We start from the raw sequence: 18,743 nt of genomic DNA, 5'->3' as shown, positions 1-18,743 counted from the left end.
GGGACGCACCCCCGCCTCAGCCTCAGTCCCGGCCCGCCGCGCCCGGAGCCGCCGCGCAGCCCGCCGACCCCCGCAGCCATGGCCTCGCGCCCCTGGCCGCCCTCCCCGCTGCTGGTGCGGGTGTCCGAGCCCGAACTTAACTTACGTTGGAAGCTGCAGAGCTACTTCCAGAGCCGGCAGTCGGGCGGCGGGGAGTGCGAGATCCAAAGTCTGGGCTCCGGCGCCTACCGGGTGGAGTTCCTGGAAAAGGCAGGTGAGCTGCAGGCCTGGGGCCGGGGCCGGGGGGGAGGGGGGGGGAGGGAGGGGGGAGTGTGTGTGTGTGTGTGTGTGTGTGTGTGTGTGTAAAGGCCTTGCAAAGGCTCCCTAGGGCAGGTGAGCTGCAGGCCTGGGGCCGGGGCCCGGGGGGAGGGAGGGGGGAGTGTGTGTGTGTGTGTGTGTGTGTGTGTAAAGGCCGTGCAAAGGCCTGGGGCTGGTGTGTGTGTGTGTGTGTGTAAAGGCCGTGCAAAGGCCTGGGGCTGGTGTGTGTGTGTGTGTGTGTGTGTGTGTAAAGGCCGTGCAAAGGCCTGGGGCTGGTGTGTGTGTGTGTGTGTGTGTGTGTGTAAAGGCCGTGCAAAGGCCTGGGGCTGGTGTGTGTGTGTGTGTGTGTGTGTGTAAAGGCCGTGCAAAGGCCTGGGGCTGGTGTGTGTGTGTGTGTGTGTGTGTGTGTGTGTAAAGGCCGTGCAAAGGCCTGGGGCTGGTGTGTGTGTGTGTGTGTGTGTGTGTGTGTAAAGGCCTTGCAAAGGCTCCCTAGGGCAGGTGAGCTGCAGGCCTGGGTCCGGGATGGGGGGGGGGGGCGGGTAAGTGTAGATGGGGGGATGGAGGCTCAAAGGCCGTCCCTGGGGCCCAGCCTCACGGGTTCCAGGCAGACCCAGAGCCAGCCAACTAGGGAAAGGACTGGAGAAAGCTTGGCACCGCCTGGGGGAGAGGTGGTGGTGGGGACACAGGACCTGGGGTCTCTTCCTGCCAAGAGACGCAGCCCACGGGAGGATGGAGCCCAGGGTCGCTGAGCTGGCCTGGCTGCACCTTGGACACCTTCCAGCATCCTGGCCCTGACTCATCTTTCTCAGCTCTAACACCTTTCTGTCCCCCACAGGTCTGTCGCTCCTGGCTATTTAGTTATTCCACCTGTATGCTTTAAATAATTATTCCATTGACTTATTTTTGAGGATGACAAAAGATGCCCACCATAGAAAAGAGAGGGGAAAGAAAGAATAAAGAACAACATCTGGAGATAAGCAATGTGAACATTTTGGTATATTTCTTCCAGCCTTTTCCTGTAAATAGCAGTACACACGTGCATATTTACAAAATTCTGAGTCTGCACTGCCAACTCCCTGTGCTGTTGTTGTTTTCCAATCCACTCTTTATGAGCATTATCCCATCTGATTGAAAAAGGAAACCGAAACAGTTTCAGAGACATGACTTGTCACGAGTTGTCAGTGTTTTACTGCCCTTGAGCTTTTATTTGTGCAAGAAAATTGAAGCTGCCCGAGTGAGAGTTTTGAATAGTTCCCTCACATTCTCAAACATAAACACCCTCCCAGCATACGGGGAGCAGCCCTCACTGGGAGGGTGCTTGGGCAGGGTACAGATGCCTGAATAGAGGATTATTTGAAATCACTCCCTTGTTTTTGTGTATGTGTGTGTTTAATGTCTCCACTGAAGCTAAGCAGAGAGTGTTGGAACAAAAAGAGCACCATATTCTGGTTGATGACAAACATGTGACCATTTCCCTGGAACCCACTGAAAATTCATTAGAGAAGAATGGAATGTCTCAAGTGCAAACACAATCACAAGAACGGACAAGGTCTGGTGAGAAGCATCCAAATGAAGAACATAGTCCTAATTCTGTGGATTCCTGTGTCCAAAAGGTGAGTATTGAAAGGAGGTACATGTGTATTTGCCACTTCCTCTCCAGTCACCATATATTACATTATTGTCTCACAACCATTGGCTGAGGACTCACTATGAGCCAGGCACTGTTTCAGGTACTGGGACCCAGAGGACAACAAGTCCCTGCTTGGGGGTGAGGGCGGGGGGTGAGGAAGAGGGCACTACATAAAAGGACAATAAGCAAGTAAATCAAATAAGACAATTTTACACAGTAATATGTGCCAGGGCGAGGAAGGAGAAGGAGGTCTTTCTACTTCTGACCAGGAGTCAGAGACAAAGTCTGAGGTGACATTTGGCCTGTGACTTGAATGAGAAGGAGCTAGCCATGCCAAGAATCTTTTGACAAATCAATAACAACTGCCTACTGTGTGCCAGGCACTGTCACAGAAGCTGGGGACACAGCCAGCTACATAGCAGACCCTACCCTCAGGGACCTTACATTCTAATGAGGGATACAGATCCTAAGAGTAAACAAAGCCTCCTCCTATATATAAAAGCCTAATATGCAAATTGACTACACGGTAGAATGAGCAGTCTCTATGATGCACACTGACCATCAGGAGGCAAACGCTCAACACAGGAGCTGCCCCCCAGCCCATAGGCCCCAGACCAGCCAAGGCAGGTGCCAGTGGGGCCCTCCCCACCCCCGATTGCCCCGCAGATCGGCGCTGATTGCAGGCCAGGCATAGGGACCCTACCCATGCACAAATTCTAGTGAGGGATACAGATCCTAATAGTAAACAAATCCTCCTATATAATAAAAGGCTAATATGCAAATTGTCCCCTCAGGGGTTTGACTGCCTGTTATGATGTGTGCTGACCTCCAGGGGGCATGGTGGAACAAACAAAGGCCCCAGGGAGCAGCCAGAAGGCCCGGATCAGCCCTGATCACCAGTCAGGCCTGGGCACCCTACCTGTGCTCAAATTTCACGCACCAGGCCTCTAGTAGATTTATAATAAAACTAGAGGCCCAGTGCACAAAATTCATGCAGAGGGGAGGGTGTCCCTCAGCCTAGCCTGTGCCCTCTCACAATCTGGGACCCCTAGGGTAGTGTCCCTAGGCCTGGCAATGATCAGGGCCTATCAGGGCTTTCCTTCCCCTGGCTGCTGGCAGCTGGCGCCCTACCCCCCCCCCCCCCCCCCCCCCCCCGCCTTCCCTGCTGCTGCCACAGCTAGGCATCTGTGAGGTGCTGCCTCCTCCCTCCCCTGCCACCAGTCGCCTCCCTCTGTGGGCGACAGGCATGGGATGCAATTGCTTGGCTGGCCTGGGCCTCCCTCTATGGGGAGATTTCTGGCTGGCCCTGCACACCCACCACAGCATCACTGGCCGGTGGCCTGGGCCTCCCTCTGTGGGATCCCCAGATTGTAGGGCCCCCAGATGGATCACCTTCAGAGGGAGGCCCTGCCCACCCACTGCAGTGCCACCAGCTGGGTAGCCTGGGCCTCCCTCTTTGGGGCTATCGCTCACCCAGCTGGGCTCTGCAATCAATCGCGGTACAGAGGGTAGCACGGGCCTGCCTCTTTTGGGTGCTCACTGAGCCCCTCCTACCTCCCAAATCAACTGCCTCGCCTGGGCCTCCCCCTACGGGGTGATTATGGGGCCCCCCAGACTGATCGCATCACACCCACCTTGGCTGGTCTGGCGCTGGTGCGTGTCATAGTGTGGTCATCCAGAAGGTCGTCCAGGTGGTCTGCTGTTTGGTCGGTTCGGTCGATTTGCATATTACACTTTTATTATTATAGATGTCTGACAGTGATGGTGCTAGGAAGAAGAATAAAGCAGGGTAAATGATAGTGTGACAAGACCACTATTTTGGGATATCTGGAAAAACCTCTTGAATGAGGTAACATCTGAGTAAAGACATGCATGGAGTAAGGGAGCTAGTTGAGTGGATATTGGGGGAAAGAATGTTCTAAGTAGAGGGGAGCACAAGAGCAAAGGCAAGATGGGAGCTTACATCCTGAGCCTAAAGCTTCAAGAGCGGAGGCCAGTGGGCTAGCGGGCAGTGAGCAAGGGATAAGAGAGGAACTTGGAGAGATAACCAGAAGTTAGGTTTTTGGGGATGGAAGTAAGGACTTTGGATTTTCACTTAAATGTAAGGGGATTCATCAGATGGTTTTGAGCCAGGGGAGTGGAGTGATCTGATTTATGTCTCTAAAGGATCACTTTGGCTGCTTCGTGGTTCACTAATTTTAGAAAGGGGCTGGAGTGGAAGGTCAGAGCCCAATTAGGAGGAGTTGCTGTAGGCCAAGTGCAAGATGAGAATGGCTTGGGCTTCGGTGGTTCTAATCAAGCTGTGAGAAGTGGCTGGATTCAATAAACATTTTGAAGGAAGATCCAAAAAGAGGATGTTACATGCAGAGGAAATAGCATGTGCAGAGATCTTGAGGAGGTGGTGGTGGTGGGGAACATTAGAAATCTTTTTTTATTCCATTGAGTTTGCCTATATATTTTTTTAGCCTAATTTGTTGTGCTTGCCTTATACTTGAGCTACTAAAGGCTCAGGTTTAGAGGACTCAGCAACATTGCATGCACTTAGGTGTTTAGTAAAAAAAAAAAAAAAAGGAGGGGGGTTGAAGACTAGAAAAAAACAGAGGAAAAAAACATCCTCCTCAGATTTATGGGTTCCTTCCTGGCTTACAGACTCTTTTGTGAGAACCATGGCAGCTTGCTTGAAAAGACAAAGTGCCTTCCCTCCATCAAACAGATAGTGGCATATCCAGATTGCTTGTCCACAGAGCCTTTACAATATGCTCATGTCCAGGCTCTACATTTACATCAGAATCTCTGGAGATGTGCATAGGCCTTGGCTTTTTTGCCCCCTTCTCTTTTAACTTCCTAGGTGGTTCAAATGTGCAGACAGGGCCGAGAACCTCGCTCTGGGCTATAGTGTGCTCCATCCTCTGTGAAAAGGATTTGAAACAACAAATCTTCTAAGGGAGGACATAGTAGTTATTTCTCTAGTCTTTAGACATTCTCCTTAGGCGAGACTGTAGGCCTGGATGTCTGAAAGATTTCATTTACTCCTTTTAAATTTTCAGATCTTCCTTACTGTCACAGCTGACCTGAACTGTAACCTATTCTCTAAAGAGCAGAGGGAACACATAACCACTCTCTGCCCCAATGTCAGAAGAAAGAAGGGCCACGATGGAATTGAGACGGTCTGTGGTGACTTCAGAGATATTGAAAAAATACATGACTTCTTGAGCGAGCAACTCCTAAAAAGTGAGCAGAAACAGGAATCAGCCCCTTTGGCAACAGAGAGGGAGCCACTCCATCAGCAGGACCAGGACAGCTGTGTTTCTCCCTCTGGACCAGGAGCGAAGTCAGAAGGAAAAAGCAGTTGTTTCAAAGTTCCCTTGGATTTATTTAAATACTTCACAGATACCTACCCTGAAAAAATAAACTCGATAGAGAAAAGATATGGTGTAGAAATAAAAATCCAGGAGAGTTCTCCGAATGAGGTCTCTTTATACTTCATCTCAAGTCCATCTAGTGACCTCAGAGCAGCTAAAGATACTTTTGTCAGAGAATTTCAGGAAAGCATAGGCAATATGGAGCAGAAATGTGTTGTATTAGCAGACAAGAAGCAGGCGAATAAAATCAAGCAGGGATTTTCTCACCTAGTTAATGACATTTTAGCTGCCGGACATTTTCTTGTCTCTCAAATCTCTGAAAGTCGGGTCAAGGTACCTGTGAAAATAATAACTCCGACGTGGATGAAGAATGGAATTGAGGTTGACACGGCTCACTACAAGCTTTTAGAAGCTGAATTATTCCAGGAGATATCAGAGATTGAAAAAAAGTACAACACTCAAAGTAAGATTTTGGGGAAAGGTCATAAAACCTGCATTCTATTTGAACCTAAGGACAAGGAGTTAGATCTGTCTGTGCATGCTTATGCAAATTTCATTGATGACTATCAGCATGTTTCTTGTCAGCTGATGAGAGAAGTTGTTTCACTGAAATCTTTGGGCAATGAGAGAAAGGTCTTCTATGCGATCAAGTTTGATGATAACCTTAGAAAAAGACATCCAGGTGTAGACTTTGTGGTAAATCAAGAATCAGTTACCTTTTTTGGATTGCTGAATCACGTAGCAAAGGCTAAACAATATGTCTTACAGACATTAGCTGGAGAGAAATTGAATAAGGATCATGAAACACCCATGGACGTTGATAGTAATGATTCAGAAACACTTTTACCAACATCCCAGCCCTCTGCCAGTTCTGGGGCATCAGGAATGAACAAGAAAGAGGATATCTGTAGCATCTGTATGGAGCCCATTAATAACAAGCTAGTTCTACCAAAGTGCAAGCACGAATTCTGCACCCCTTGTATCAACAGATCCATGACATATAAGCCAGTCTGCCCTTTGTGCCAGACTGTTTATGGTGTCCTAAAAGGGAATCAGCCAGAGGGAACGATGTCTGTCCGTTACACGAGAGAGCCACTTCCAGGTTATGAAAGCTATGGCTCCATCGTGATTGATTATTATATGAGAGGAGGCACACAAACAGTAAGTGTTTCTGAGATCCCTGTGTTTCTTTCCACTGTGCTAGGATTACCAGTGCAAAAGGGACCGCTGTTGCCAATTAGTGGGTTTCCCAGGGACTTATTTCTATGGTCATATTTCTTTTCTTTTTTAAAAAAAATATATTTTATTGATTTTGTACAGAGAGGAAGGGAGAGAGATAGAGAGTTAGAAACATCGATGAGAGAGAGACATTGATCAGCTGCCTCTTGCACACCCCCTACTGGGGATATGCCCGCAACCAAGGTACATGCTCCTGACCAGAACCGAACCCGGGTCCCTTCAGTCCCCAAGCCGACGCTCTATCCATTGAGCCAAACCAGTTTCGGCTATGGTCATATTTCTAAGGCTTTAAGTAGTGATGAAGTTAACAGTGTTAGCTTAGAACTTACCTTTTGTGTCTCTTAAGGGGGAGGAAGGGTGGATGGTGATAATGTGTTAGGGTGGATGGTATTCCCAGCATGAATTTAGGGTAAGAGGATAAATATGAATTATTGGGAATATGAGAATATTTTTATACTTTTTTTTTTAATTTACTCTATCTGCAAATGAACACATCTATCCTGTATAGTAAAATTTAGACTCGTGAGTGTGACATTGTTCTGTCTTCACACAGGAAGAGCACCCACGCCCAGGAATGCATTATTCTGGAACACATCGAACTGCATTCTTGCCTGATAACAAGGAAGGACAGGAGGTTTTGACACTGCTTCAAAAGGCCTTTGACCAAAAGCTAATTTTCACAGTGGGGGATTCTCGAGTTTCAGGAGCTACAAATGTCATTACATGGAATGATATCCACCACAAAACCTCCAGGCATGGGGGACCAGAAAAGTGAGAAGTTTTGAAATACAGGGATTGCTAAACAGAATTTAGAGGTTGTAAGCTATGGCAATTTGAGGATATGGCTGTAAGGGACTATTTGTAGCAGTGGGATTGGATACAATCTTTTAAAAAATATATATATTTTATTGATATTTTACAGAAAGGAAGGGAGAGGGATAGAGAGCTAGAAACATCAATGAGAGAGAAACATCGATCAGCTGCCTCTTGTACTCCTCCTATTGGGGATGTGCCCACAACCAAGGTACTTGCCCTTGACCAGAATCGAACCCCTTTACCTTTCAGTCTGCAGGCCGACGCTCCATCCACTGAGCCAAACCAGTTAGAGACTGGATACTGTCTTTTGAGAGATGTTAATTTTAAAGCCAGACGATCAGTTCCCATCACCTTCTAACTGTATGATAGTTATTATACAGTTATTAAATTTTGTATCAAAAGGCAAGAGTCTTCAGAATCCAAGATCAATGATATCTCAGATGACTTGGTTCGTGGTTTCCTGTTTTTTGAAGGGTAGATCCTAGGAATGTTATTTGCCTTTTTTAAAGATCGTCCTTTTACCCTTTCCTCCCATCGGTCCATAGAGGTCCCTAATTTATTTGGCTGATAGTACTCTAGAAAAGCTCTTATTTAATGTTGTGAAAGTTGTATTTTAGGCAACCCAGTTGTTCTTAGTAATTTCAGATAGAATATCTGTGATCCTTAATATTCAAAAGGGTTCTAAGGTTTTGCAAATTCTCCAAATTTGAAAATTCTGCTGTAGCATATACCACATATATATAATAAAAATATATATGTGGTACAATATATGCTAAATAAAATATATAATAAATATATAAATTAATATATAAAAATATAATAAAAATATATACTATACTATATTTTAATATATAACATGTTTTAATACATTTTATATATTTATTTTTTATATAGAGTATAACTTTATTAGAGTCACTGCTTACCACAAATTGAAAATGAAAAGTCTTGTTGGGAGGCAGATCCTAGACAGACAGTGAGGCTCACTCACTAGCTGAATGACTCACATCTGCACACTTACAAGTGATTATAATTATCCGCCTCCAGGATTGCTTGTTAATGTTTGCAACACAATGCTAATGCCAGGGACCTGCTGTACAGAATCTTTAAAACCATGTGTGAAACTAAGGGGCTTTTCCTTTTGTAGGTATGGCTATCCTGATCCTGATTATCTGAAACGCGTCAAGAAGGAGCTGAAAGATAAAGGAATTGAGTAAGAAGACTGCTGGAAGGATATTTGAGCCAGGCATTCCAAAGAACAGTTGAAAAGGCAGAGTAAATACCAATCTAAATTTCAATGTAGAAACAACCTTTAAAAATACTCATCTCAAGGAGATTCATGTAAGAGTAAGAATCTGATAATCTGTCATTTCTGAATTGTCACTTTTTATGGAAGATAAAAGCCCCAAAGATCTACCAGTATGTGATTTTTGCTGCAGAGGTATTGTGTCTCATTCTTGTGCCATTGCTGGGGGGAATGGAGTACTTTGTGCTCTTCAGTTGAAATATTAGCTGCCAGTTGATCCTTTTTAAATTACCATCTCTGGGTGGTCCTTTACTTTTTGTTGGTTAGTTGGTTAGCCCTTTAAGTACCCCAAAGGTAAAGTCCTAGTGTGAATGGGGGAGGGGAGAGTCTTTGGTTAAGGAAAATTAAGACACATTTCCCTCCCTGATGGCCAGAAAAATGGCCAGGAGTAAAGATTGGGCAACCTTTGCTAATAAATAATGTAAGGGTATTATTTTTCATGCTATAGAGCTTGCTATATCCAGTTGGTGCATAATATATTTTTGCTGCCTGCCTCAGGATTCTGATACCCCAGCAGAGGGATATATATGCTCTCCAAATCTTTAGCAGAGGCAGGAGTAAGAAGCCATTTCTGAAGTCCTCACCACTGATTTGGAAAACTGAGTTTCTTATCTGGTTATCCCATCCCAGCCTCTCTCTGAAAATGATGAACAAGATGTCTTTCTCTTTTCCTAAAGATACACACACACATTTATTAATTTGTTGTGGACTTATTTTGTCCCCTTTATAAGATCTTTATATCTGTGTGGTTGATACTATTAGTATCCCTATTTTGAAAACTGATGAAAAGAAAGGCTACCTTGACAAAGGTCACATAGTTAATAAGTAGAAGTGCTGGGATTTGAAGGAGATAGTTTGACTGCAAGGCTTCTATACCCCGGAGCTATACTGCCTCCCATGGAGGGACTTCTCCATGGAGTGACTGGGGAGTTCCTGTTAATCTGGGCTTCTCTAAAAAATGCATTCCTACACATTGCTCACAGCACCTTTCCTCCATAGAAGTCCTATTTGAAGAACTTAAAAACCCAGAATCTTTTCTTTTATCTAGGGAGTTGAAGAAGCTTAAACTAAAAGATAGGCCTTTAAAAATATTAGATGATACATTGAATTTTTGATTATTCCTTAACGTCTTAACCATCGTGAGTAGTTATTTTGTATCTATTAAACTTTTAGCTAAATTTGCTTAAGAAAAAAACAAACACAAAAATTTGGTTCCTGCTTAGGTCTAGATCCTTGATTACAATGTAGTGTGTGCATTGGCATTTTAACGGTGTGAGTTGTTGGCGAACTTTAGATTGTTGCTTTTGCTCTGTGTGAGGTATTATCAGCTGTATCTGCTTCAAATAAAGTTACATATTAGGAACAGATGGTCTGTGTTCTTTCCTTACTCTTTCTTTTTCCTTAGGTTGATATTCTGGTGGTTTCCTACAACACATACCTTGTACAGCAAAAGTACTTTGACTTCATTGCTGTCATTTTCAGCTGTGAAAAACCACATTTTTAAATAGTTTTCCTCCTTAACACAGAGTACTACAAAGGTAAGAGTAGGCTGCAGTTTCATCTCTTTTCTCCTTCTTCCCACGACCCCCTACTCCTTGGATTCAACTAATTCGCTAGAGTGACTCCCAGAACCCAGGAAACCAATTTACTCCCTAAATTATCTGAGTATTACAAAAGGATAAAACTCAGAAACAACCGACCAGATGGAAGAGCTGCACAGGGCAAGGCATGTAGAAAAGAGCAAGGGCTTCCATGACCTCTGAACATTCCATTCTACCAGCACCTTCACTTGATCACCAACCCAGAAGCTCTCTGAACCCTGTCCTTTTGGAAGCTTTATTACATAGACATAGTTGATTAAATCATCAACCATTGGTGATTTAACTTCATTTTCAGCACCTCTCTCCTCCCCAGATGTCAGGAGTGGGACTGAAAGTTCCAACCCTCTAATCATGTGGTTGGCTCCTCTGGTAACCAAACCCGATTTTTAGTCACCTTGATGGGGAGCATAAGACATTTTTGGGGGCTAGCAATCTGAATTTGTTCCAGTAACCTGCCTTCTACTGCACACTTTTGCTAGCCGATAGTGAACTCCATGTGTGAAAGAATGTAGGAGACTAGCAGCTGGACTCTGTACCTAGTTAATCAGTGTCCCTAATGCACATTCCTGAAGTCACTGCCCCTTCCTTAATTATCTGGTCTTGCAAGACCTATTTACCTAAATACTTCCAATTGACAAGGGCCACAAATCAAGGATGTAACAGCTTAACTAGAGGGAGGTCACTGGCACCATCCAGAATGGGCATTAGAAACAATCTAAATTAACCATTCTTCGAGGGGGGTTGGGCGAGTCCACTACAGAAGCTTGGTAGTTAGGAAACAAACTCAGAAATATATAAGGAGAAAATCTCATTGTCTAAGTTGTTCAGGATCTGGATCTTTGAGTTCCCCGAACCAGGAGCACTGCTTTGAATAAGGGCTTTTCCTGAACCTCCGAGTGTCCAACTGTCTTCTTCCACGCCAATTCCATAACAACCTCATTATAATAAGTCACCTCGTTAACATAAAATACATCTTTATGGGCTCTCAGCTTTTGGGAAATTCTAACGATGTTAGGAGGTCTGCCACAAACTGGGACAAATACCAAATACATATTCCCTATTATAAATCACAACATCACAGGTGGCATCAAAGCAATCATTTGCAGAAAAATCAAACCTTTGTGCTACTTTTTACATTTATCTTGGGGTGTAGTACTGGTTTTGCTTTGATTGCCATATGGGAGTTGGGTACCATTGTCTTTTCTATTGGTTGGGTTCTGAGTCCTCCAAAACAGAGCCTTACACAAAAATCAAGATGTTAGCAACTTGTTTGGGAGGTGCAAACCCAGGTGAGTGAAGAAAGGATAAACAAAAAGGGAAGTGAGGTGAACTAAGATGTGATACAGAACAATGCCATGGCTTATCATTCCAACCATTGCTTCACATGGAGCTTTGAAAAGACAGAGCAGGCCACACTGCAAGGGCAGAGCAGGACTGACTCCATTTTGTATTGTGTCCTCCATCTTGTGTAACTATGTCCCCGACATGACCCCTTTCTGAGAAAAACCACAGAATGTGACAGTTATCCAACCCATCCTTAAATCAGCCAATAGAGACGCAGAGGGAAGTAACCCGGTGTAACTGGACACTGGCCCTCACCCCACCAATTGGAACCAGCCAACTCAGTGGTCTGAGCATCACCCCACCACCCAACCCTAAATCCTATAAAAAAGCTGTACTTTCAGAACTCGGTGCTCTTTGCGTTCTGTTGCTGCGTCGGTAGAGGTGGAGAGACTGGGCTTGAGCTTGAATAAAGGCTCTTTGCTTTTGCATTGGTCTCCGCTCCCTGGTGGTCTTTGGGGATCTTGAAATCTGGGCATAACAACTCCACAGCTTTATTTATTTTCTTATTAAAATTCATTTTTTAAATTTTAAATTTTTAAAAAAATTTTTATCCTCCCCCATTTTTTTATTCAATTATTACCTGTGCACATATTTTAACATTGCCCCCCTTTCCATACATACCCCCCTTCCCCAGAGTTTTGTGTCCACTAGTTGTACTTATATGCATGTATACAAGTCCTTCGGTTGATCTATTATCTCCCCCAGATCTCCCTACCCTACCTGCTGTAATTTGACAGTCTACTTGTTGCTTTACTGTCTCTTGTTGCTTTACTGTCTCTATATCTATCTTTTGGTTCATCAGTTTATAATGTTCTTTATTATCCATAAATGAGTGAGGTCATGTGGTGTTTCTCTCTCATTGACTACAACTCCACAGCTTTATTTGCTTGGCATGGGAGTTGAAAAGGCCTGCAGAAATTGTGATTTTATAGAGGAGGAACCCTAGTTCCTGGGAAAACAGGCAATATAAAATATGTTACAGTAGTAGTACATTGATATATAGTCTTATTGGCACCTTTGGCTTTTCCCTCTTGTCCTACATGTCCATCATCACTAGTCCTGCCTCTCCTTCACTTCAAATCTCACTACCCTATTGGCATTTTCATAGTTCTCTTATAAGAATGATTACTTACATAAAACTCTGTCCCCATCTCTCTTCCTCCTCCAACTGCAAACTACCTTTTGAGAAAAATAGCTCTGATCTCATTACTCCTCTGATAATATGCCATTAGTGATTCTCCAATGCCCAGAGCAGTGCTTGTGAAACTTGATCTTGTGTCAGAATCATTGGAGGGCTCAATAAAATGTAGATTGCTAAGGTCCATCCCCAGAGTTTCTGACCAGTAGGTATGAAGTTGGAGCCATGAATGTGCATTTCTAACAAGTTTCAACTGCTGTTGCTGCTGGTGGTGGTTTTCAGTCCACATTTTTTAGGGCCACTGGCCTAGAAACTCCCCAGCATGGCATCAGGGGTTTCTCAGTCCGCTTTCCTCTGGCCCTGAGAGCACACTTTCTCTTTCCACTAAAAGCTGTGTTTCCCTGTCTGGAGCTGAAACTCAGAAGATGTCTCACTGGAGTATAGACCAGCACAGGTCAGAGCAGACTGGCACAGAACAAAGCAGATGAGTGAGGAAAAGAGCAGAGCTATGTAGCTGGAGAGGGCTCTGACCCAAGGGCCAGCAAGAGGTTCAGGGAAGAGAGTGGTTGGGGGACTCACTCCCTTGCTGTCTCGCAAAATCCATGTTTCTCTTGCAATGTCTTGCTCCTATAGGTATGGCTCTTCCCAGTCTTAGCACATACCTCCTCCTTGCCTTTTTAGCCTAGATGGTAAGGAGAAGCAGATTGGGAGGTGTTTCGCCATTTCTCTTTACTTTTTGGCCACATCCTTCTATATGATCCCTTCATCGAACTCTCCTCAATTACCTATTTTTTTAAAATATATTTTATTAATTTTTCACAGAGAGGAGGAGAGAGGGATAGAGAGTTAGAAACATCGATGAGAGAGAATCATCGATCAGCTGCCTCTTGCACACCCCCTACTGGGGATGTGCCCGCAACCAAGGTACATGCCCTTGCCCGGAATCGAACCCAGGACCTTTCAGTCCGCAGGCCGACACTCTATCCTAGGGGTGTCGAACTCAATCAGAGAAGGGGCCAAAATCTAAAATCCAGCCTAAATCGCGGGCCGAATGGTTTACTGAACAGTCATAAACTGACAATGTCATAAACTGACAGCGGAGTGCAGTGATGACAGCGCGGTGCGGGCCACATTGCAAGGCCTGGCGGGCTGGATTTGGCCCGCGGGCCTTGTGTTTGACACATGTGCTCTATCCACTGAGCCAAAAGGGTCCCGGCCTCAATTACCTATTTTGAGTGCACCATCTGTATTCTGCCAGGAAACAGCAGGTAAATGTGTATTAGTCTGCTCTTTTGCTTTCTTCTCCTTGCTTTCAGGCTTGCTCCAGAGAAAACTGAATCTGCGTCCAATTCATCGTTATAATCTTAACACAATGCCAGGCATATAAAAGGCTTTCAATACATGTTGGCGGAGTTAAATAATGTCTTGTTAGGCTAGACCTGATTCTGAAAGGGCAGGATAGGACCTTTTCCATTTTGTTCTGTATCCTCCATCTTGTGTAACTATGTTCCTGACATGACCCCTTTCTGAGAAAAACCACAAGAATGTTCCAGTTACCTAACCCACCCTTAGGATTGCAGGGGGAAGTATCCTGCCATCTGAGCAACTGGACCCTAGCCCCCACTCAACCAACCGGAATCAGCCAACTCAGAGGTCCAAGCATCAGCTCACCACCAACCCAAGCCCTATAAAACTGCTGTACTTTTGGAACTCGGGGCTCTCTGCATCTTGCTGCTGCATCGGTAGGGGCGGAGAGACCGGGCTCGAGCTTGAATAAAAGGCTCTTTGTTTTTGCATTGGACCCGGCTCCCTGGTGGTCTTTGGGGAATCTTGAAATCTGGGCATAACAACTCCAGCCCCTCTCAGTGCATATGAAAAGGACTTAGGATATTTTTCTGAAGATGTGTGGGGAGACAAAGCAGGGGAGGTTAGGAATAGGATGCCCAGGATAAAGGGGAACTAATATAGATTATTTTTTTTAACCAGACAGCAGGTTTTTTTGTGTTTTTTTATTGAGGTGCACGCCCAGTGCCTGAGGTCCGGCTCTCTCCAACTTCCCTCTGGCTTCTCCCAGACCTTCATATTCTGGGCAGTCAATGTCTTGCCCTCACGCTCAACTAAGAGTAAGGCACTGATGTTCCAAAAAAATCAACCAACAAACCAACCAAACAGACAAAAAACCAACCAACCCACAAAAACAACACACACACACACACACACACACACACACACAAAATTAAACAAAAACAAACAAAAAGCAGGACAAGAATATCATGAAGTAGTTATGCTGATGCCCACTGTACAGATGCCACTAAGAGTTTACTCCACTAAGAAACGATAGAGCCCAGGATTTAGACTCAGAATTTGTCTGACAGCAGCATCTGTCCCAAAATGGTGACATAAATCCGAGGCAGCTTTTTGTCTATTACCTCAAGATTGCAACAGAAGGCAGAAGCAGTTTTCAGAGAAATGAAAATGAAACATCTAGGCACTAGCCTGTTGGGTGGGGCAGATGGAGCTGAGGATGGCTGCACTCAGCCTCCAGCTGCTGGCGTGAGAGTCCCGGGGCTCTGGGACCCCATCCCCCCGAAGAACTTGCACACCAAGTTGCAGGAGGACTTCCAGAGCCTGAAGAGATCTGGAGGCCGGAGCCTGAGGTCAGCCAGGAGCCGGGCAGCCCGCCCCGCTTCCTGGCGCTCTTCTGCCGTGAGGATGGTGAGGGGTGCCTTGGGGGAGGGGAGTGGGGAGGGGGTGACAGGGACCCCACGCCTGGCGCTGGCACTGGCACAGCAGGACTGCCCAGAGACCCCATGTACTTCAGAACCCTCTTTTCTGGGGGTTTTCCATGCTGAGTTGCTCGGAAGAGAGTGCGGGGCATCTTCTTCCTCTCAAAGTTTTAAAAAAGCTCCTTATATTATAAATTAGGAATATTGGTCTATATCTCTAGTATAAATTATGAATATTTCCTTCCAGTGTGTCCTTTGTCCTTTGAGCTTGCTTATGGTGGCCTTTTTTCCCTACGCAAATTTTTATTTTTTATTTTTATGTTGTAAAATGTACTGACCTTTCGCTTTACAGTATCTGGACTTCAGCCATATTTTAAAAGTTTCCCCCCAACACCCAGGTTATCTATCATCCATGCAATCTCTTTTCATATTTTTTATATTTAAATCGCTGATAAATTTGGAATTTATTCTTGTCTATGGTTTGAGGAATGGATCTAATTTAATCTTTTTTTTTTTTTTTTTTTTCTGAATGGGTATCCAGTTGTCCAAAAACCAATTCTATGAATCCATTTAAATCACTTCCTGTAGATCTTCCACTTTGTTTCATTAGTTAACTTTACTAAAAAGATTAGCATTGCCTCAATATTTGAGGTGTCACTATTTCATTTGCTACATTTTTTTTTTAATGTCATTTGGCTGTTTCTGGAACTTCTGTTCCACTGACCTGTTTATTCCTCTGTTGCAGAGACTTCATTATATATTTTAATGTCAGGGCTAGTCCCCCTACTGAGCTCTTCATCCTCAGTGTTTTCTTAACTATTCCTATGGTTTTATCTTTTTTATGAACTTTAATATTAACTTATAACTTAGTTTTAATTTTTAATAAATCTTTATTGTTCATATTATTACAAATGTTCCTCATTTTTTTCTCTCCTCCATTGCTCCCCTTCACCATGTTCCCACCCCACCCTTTGCCCTTTCCCCACCCCCCATTGTCCTCATCCATAGGTGCACAGTTTATGTTCACTCTCTTTCCGCACCCCCCACTCCCCTTTTCCCCGAGAATCGTCAGTGCACTCCCCTTTCATACCTCTGATTCTATTATATTCATCAGTTTATATTGTTTATCAGATTTTTTAATTCCCTTGGTTTTTAGATTCACTTGTTGATAGTTATGTATTCATAATTTTTATCTTTATTTTCTTCCTCTTTCTAAAGAACCCCCTTCAGCAATTCATATAATTCTGGTTTGGCAGTGATGAACTCCTTTAGCTTTTATTTTTTTTTATTTGTGAAACTCTTTAACTGTCCTTCAATTCTGAGTGACAGCTTTGCTGGGTAGAGTAATTTTAACTATAGGTTCTAGCTATTCATCACTTTGAATATTTCTTGCCATTCCCATCTGGCCTGCATGGTTTCTGTTGAGAAATCAGCTGACAATTGTATGGGTGCTCCTTTATAGATAACTACCTGCTTTTCTTTTGCTGCTTTTAAGATTCTCTCTTTGTCTTTTGCCCTTGGGATTTTAATTATGATGTGTCTTGGTGTGGTCCTCTTTGGATTCCTTTTGTTTGGGGTTCTGTGTGCTTCCTGGACTTGTATTTCTTTCACCAGGTGGGAGAAGCTTTCTGTCACTATTTCTTCCAGTATGTTTTCTGTATCTTGCTCTCTCTCATCTTCTGGGATCCCCATAATTCCGATGTTGGTTCGCTTGAAGTTGTCCCAAAGGTTTCTTACACTATTTTCAACTTTCTGGATTCTCTTGTCTTCTTGCTTCTGTGGAGGAGTGTCCTCTGGGTCTTTGTGTTCCAAATCTTTGACTTGATTCTTGCGATCTTCCATTCTGTTTTTAGGACTCTGTAAAATATTTTTTATTTCAGAGAATGTATGCTTTATTTCTAGTTGATCCCTTTTCATATTCTCATAGGTCTTGTTTATTTTCTCAGCCTTTTCTAGGAAATTCTTGAAAATCTTATAACTGTGGTTTTGAACTCTATATCCAGTTGCTTGTTGTCCTCCATTTCTTTCGTTTGTGATCTGTTTCTTTGTCTTGGCATTTTCGCTGCTTCCCTGAGTTAGTAGGGTGGCTTTGTGTGCTAAGGTGTCCTATATGGTTCAGTGGGTCAGCCTCCCAGTTACTTGTGGTGGACACTCTTGGTGTACCCCTTTGTGGACTGTGTGTACAGCCTTATTGTAGTTAAGTCTTGATTGTTGTTGATATCACTGGGAGGAACTGACTTCCAGGCCAATTGGCTGTGAGGATCAGCTGTGTCTATGCCGGGAATCAGCCTTATTAGACTAGACTTGGAAAATTGCAAAAGCCTCTGTGCTTAGCTTAGATGGGGCAGAGTTTCAGGGTGGAGCCTACAGCCTTGGCTTCCTGTCAGCCCCACCCTATGAGGCTCCTGAGTCTCAGTGTTCCTCAGTGTCCTTTAGTACTTGCTGCAAGCACCTCTGAGAGAAAGGTGCCCTCAAGTTTCGCCTGCTACCAGACAGTCTAGTCTCTCCCCCAATGAGCCAGGAACTGGAGTTCAGTGCAGTTGGAAGTGGGGTTGGAAATGGGGTTGGAAGTGGGGGTCAGAGCAGTCTGGAGTTTTTGTCTCCTTCCAGCTAGGGCAATCCAGCGGCACAGTCAACAGTCAGTCCTATGCACACATTCACGTGCACGCCTCCAGAGCTCTGCCTTTTGCCACTCCCCTGAGTTTCTGCCTTACAGCCTAGATTCCCTCTTATGAGCCTGGGTCCCCAGGATCTCGCCCAGAACTGGGGTTCAGTGCAGTTGGAACTGGGGTTCAGCACAGTCCGGAGCTTTTATCTCCTTCCTGCTAGGGAATGCCAGCTAGGCTCTCAACTGCTCTCTCCTCTTCGAATCTGTCTTCTCCCCACGTGCGCACCGTGTCTCGGTACCTTAGGCTTTTACAGCTCCTCTGATTTTCCTTCTGGTTTTCTCTTTCCTTCTAGTTGTAGAATTTCCAGTCAGTCAACTTTCCTGTAGTTCTGGATAATGTCCATTGTGTATTTTAGTTGTATTTTTTGAAATTGTTGTGTGAGGCTGCAGTTAGGTGTTTACCTATGCCGCCATCTTGGTTTCCGAGTCTAACTTATAACTTATGATCAGTGTCAAAATTGGGGTTGCATTAAATTTATATATTACATTACAGAGAGTTATCATCTTGAGATGGTGTTGAGATGTTGTAACCAAGAACAAAGGAAGCTATTTCATTTGCTCAAGTCTACTCATTCCATTTTTGGAAATGTAGAAATCTACTGCCCTGGCTGAGGAGAGG

At 44.4% G+C, this 18,743-nt stretch overlaps 3 protein-coding genes across 3 annotated transcripts in view; 2 read left to right on the top strand and 1 right to left on the bottom strand.

The window, feature by feature from the left end:
- The window catches only part of PARP9 (poly(ADP-ribose) polymerase family member 9), a 37,224-nt gene extending 36,971 nt beyond the window's left edge, over positions 1–253 (bottom strand). Inside the window, exon 1 of the mRNA XM_084871561.1 lies at positions 146–253. The gene's annotated coding sequence lies outside the window, so the exon portion shown is untranslated. The remainder of the gene's footprint in view (positions 1–145) is intronic.
- DTX3L (deltex E3 ubiquitin ligase 3L) lies at positions 79–9,830 on the top strand (the record flags this gene model as incomplete). The annotated part of the gene is made up of 5 exons (XM_084871628.1): positions 79–253; positions 1,705–1,910; positions 4,975–6,450; positions 7,082–7,299; positions 8,489–9,830. The coding sequence occupies 5 exons, from the start codon at positions 79–81 to the stop codon at positions 8,556–8,558; spliced, it is 2,145 nt and encodes a 714-aa protein (XP_084727754.1). The 3' UTR covers positions 8,559–9,830.
- A 5,369-nt stretch (positions 9,831–15,199) lies between these two features.
- Positions 15,200–18,743, top strand: part of LOC311616340 (protein mono-ADP-ribosyltransferase PARP15-like) — a gene marked incomplete at its 5' end in the record, with an annotated part of 44,124 nt that continues 40,580 nt past the window's right edge. Inside the window, one exon of the mRNA XM_084871630.1 lies at positions 15,200–15,445. Coding sequence (XP_084727756.1) covers positions 15,200–15,445 — 246 coding nt within the window. The remainder of the gene's footprint in view (positions 15,446–18,743) is intronic.

This window comes from Pipistrellus hanaki (assembly GCF_964339955.1).
Source record: "Pipistrellus hanaki genome assembly, chromosome: 2".
NCBI lineage: Eukaryota > Metazoa > Chordata > Mammalia > Chiroptera > Vespertilionidae > Pipistrellus > Pipistrellus hanaki.
This window is presented reverse-complemented; position numbering and strand designations above follow the sequence as displayed.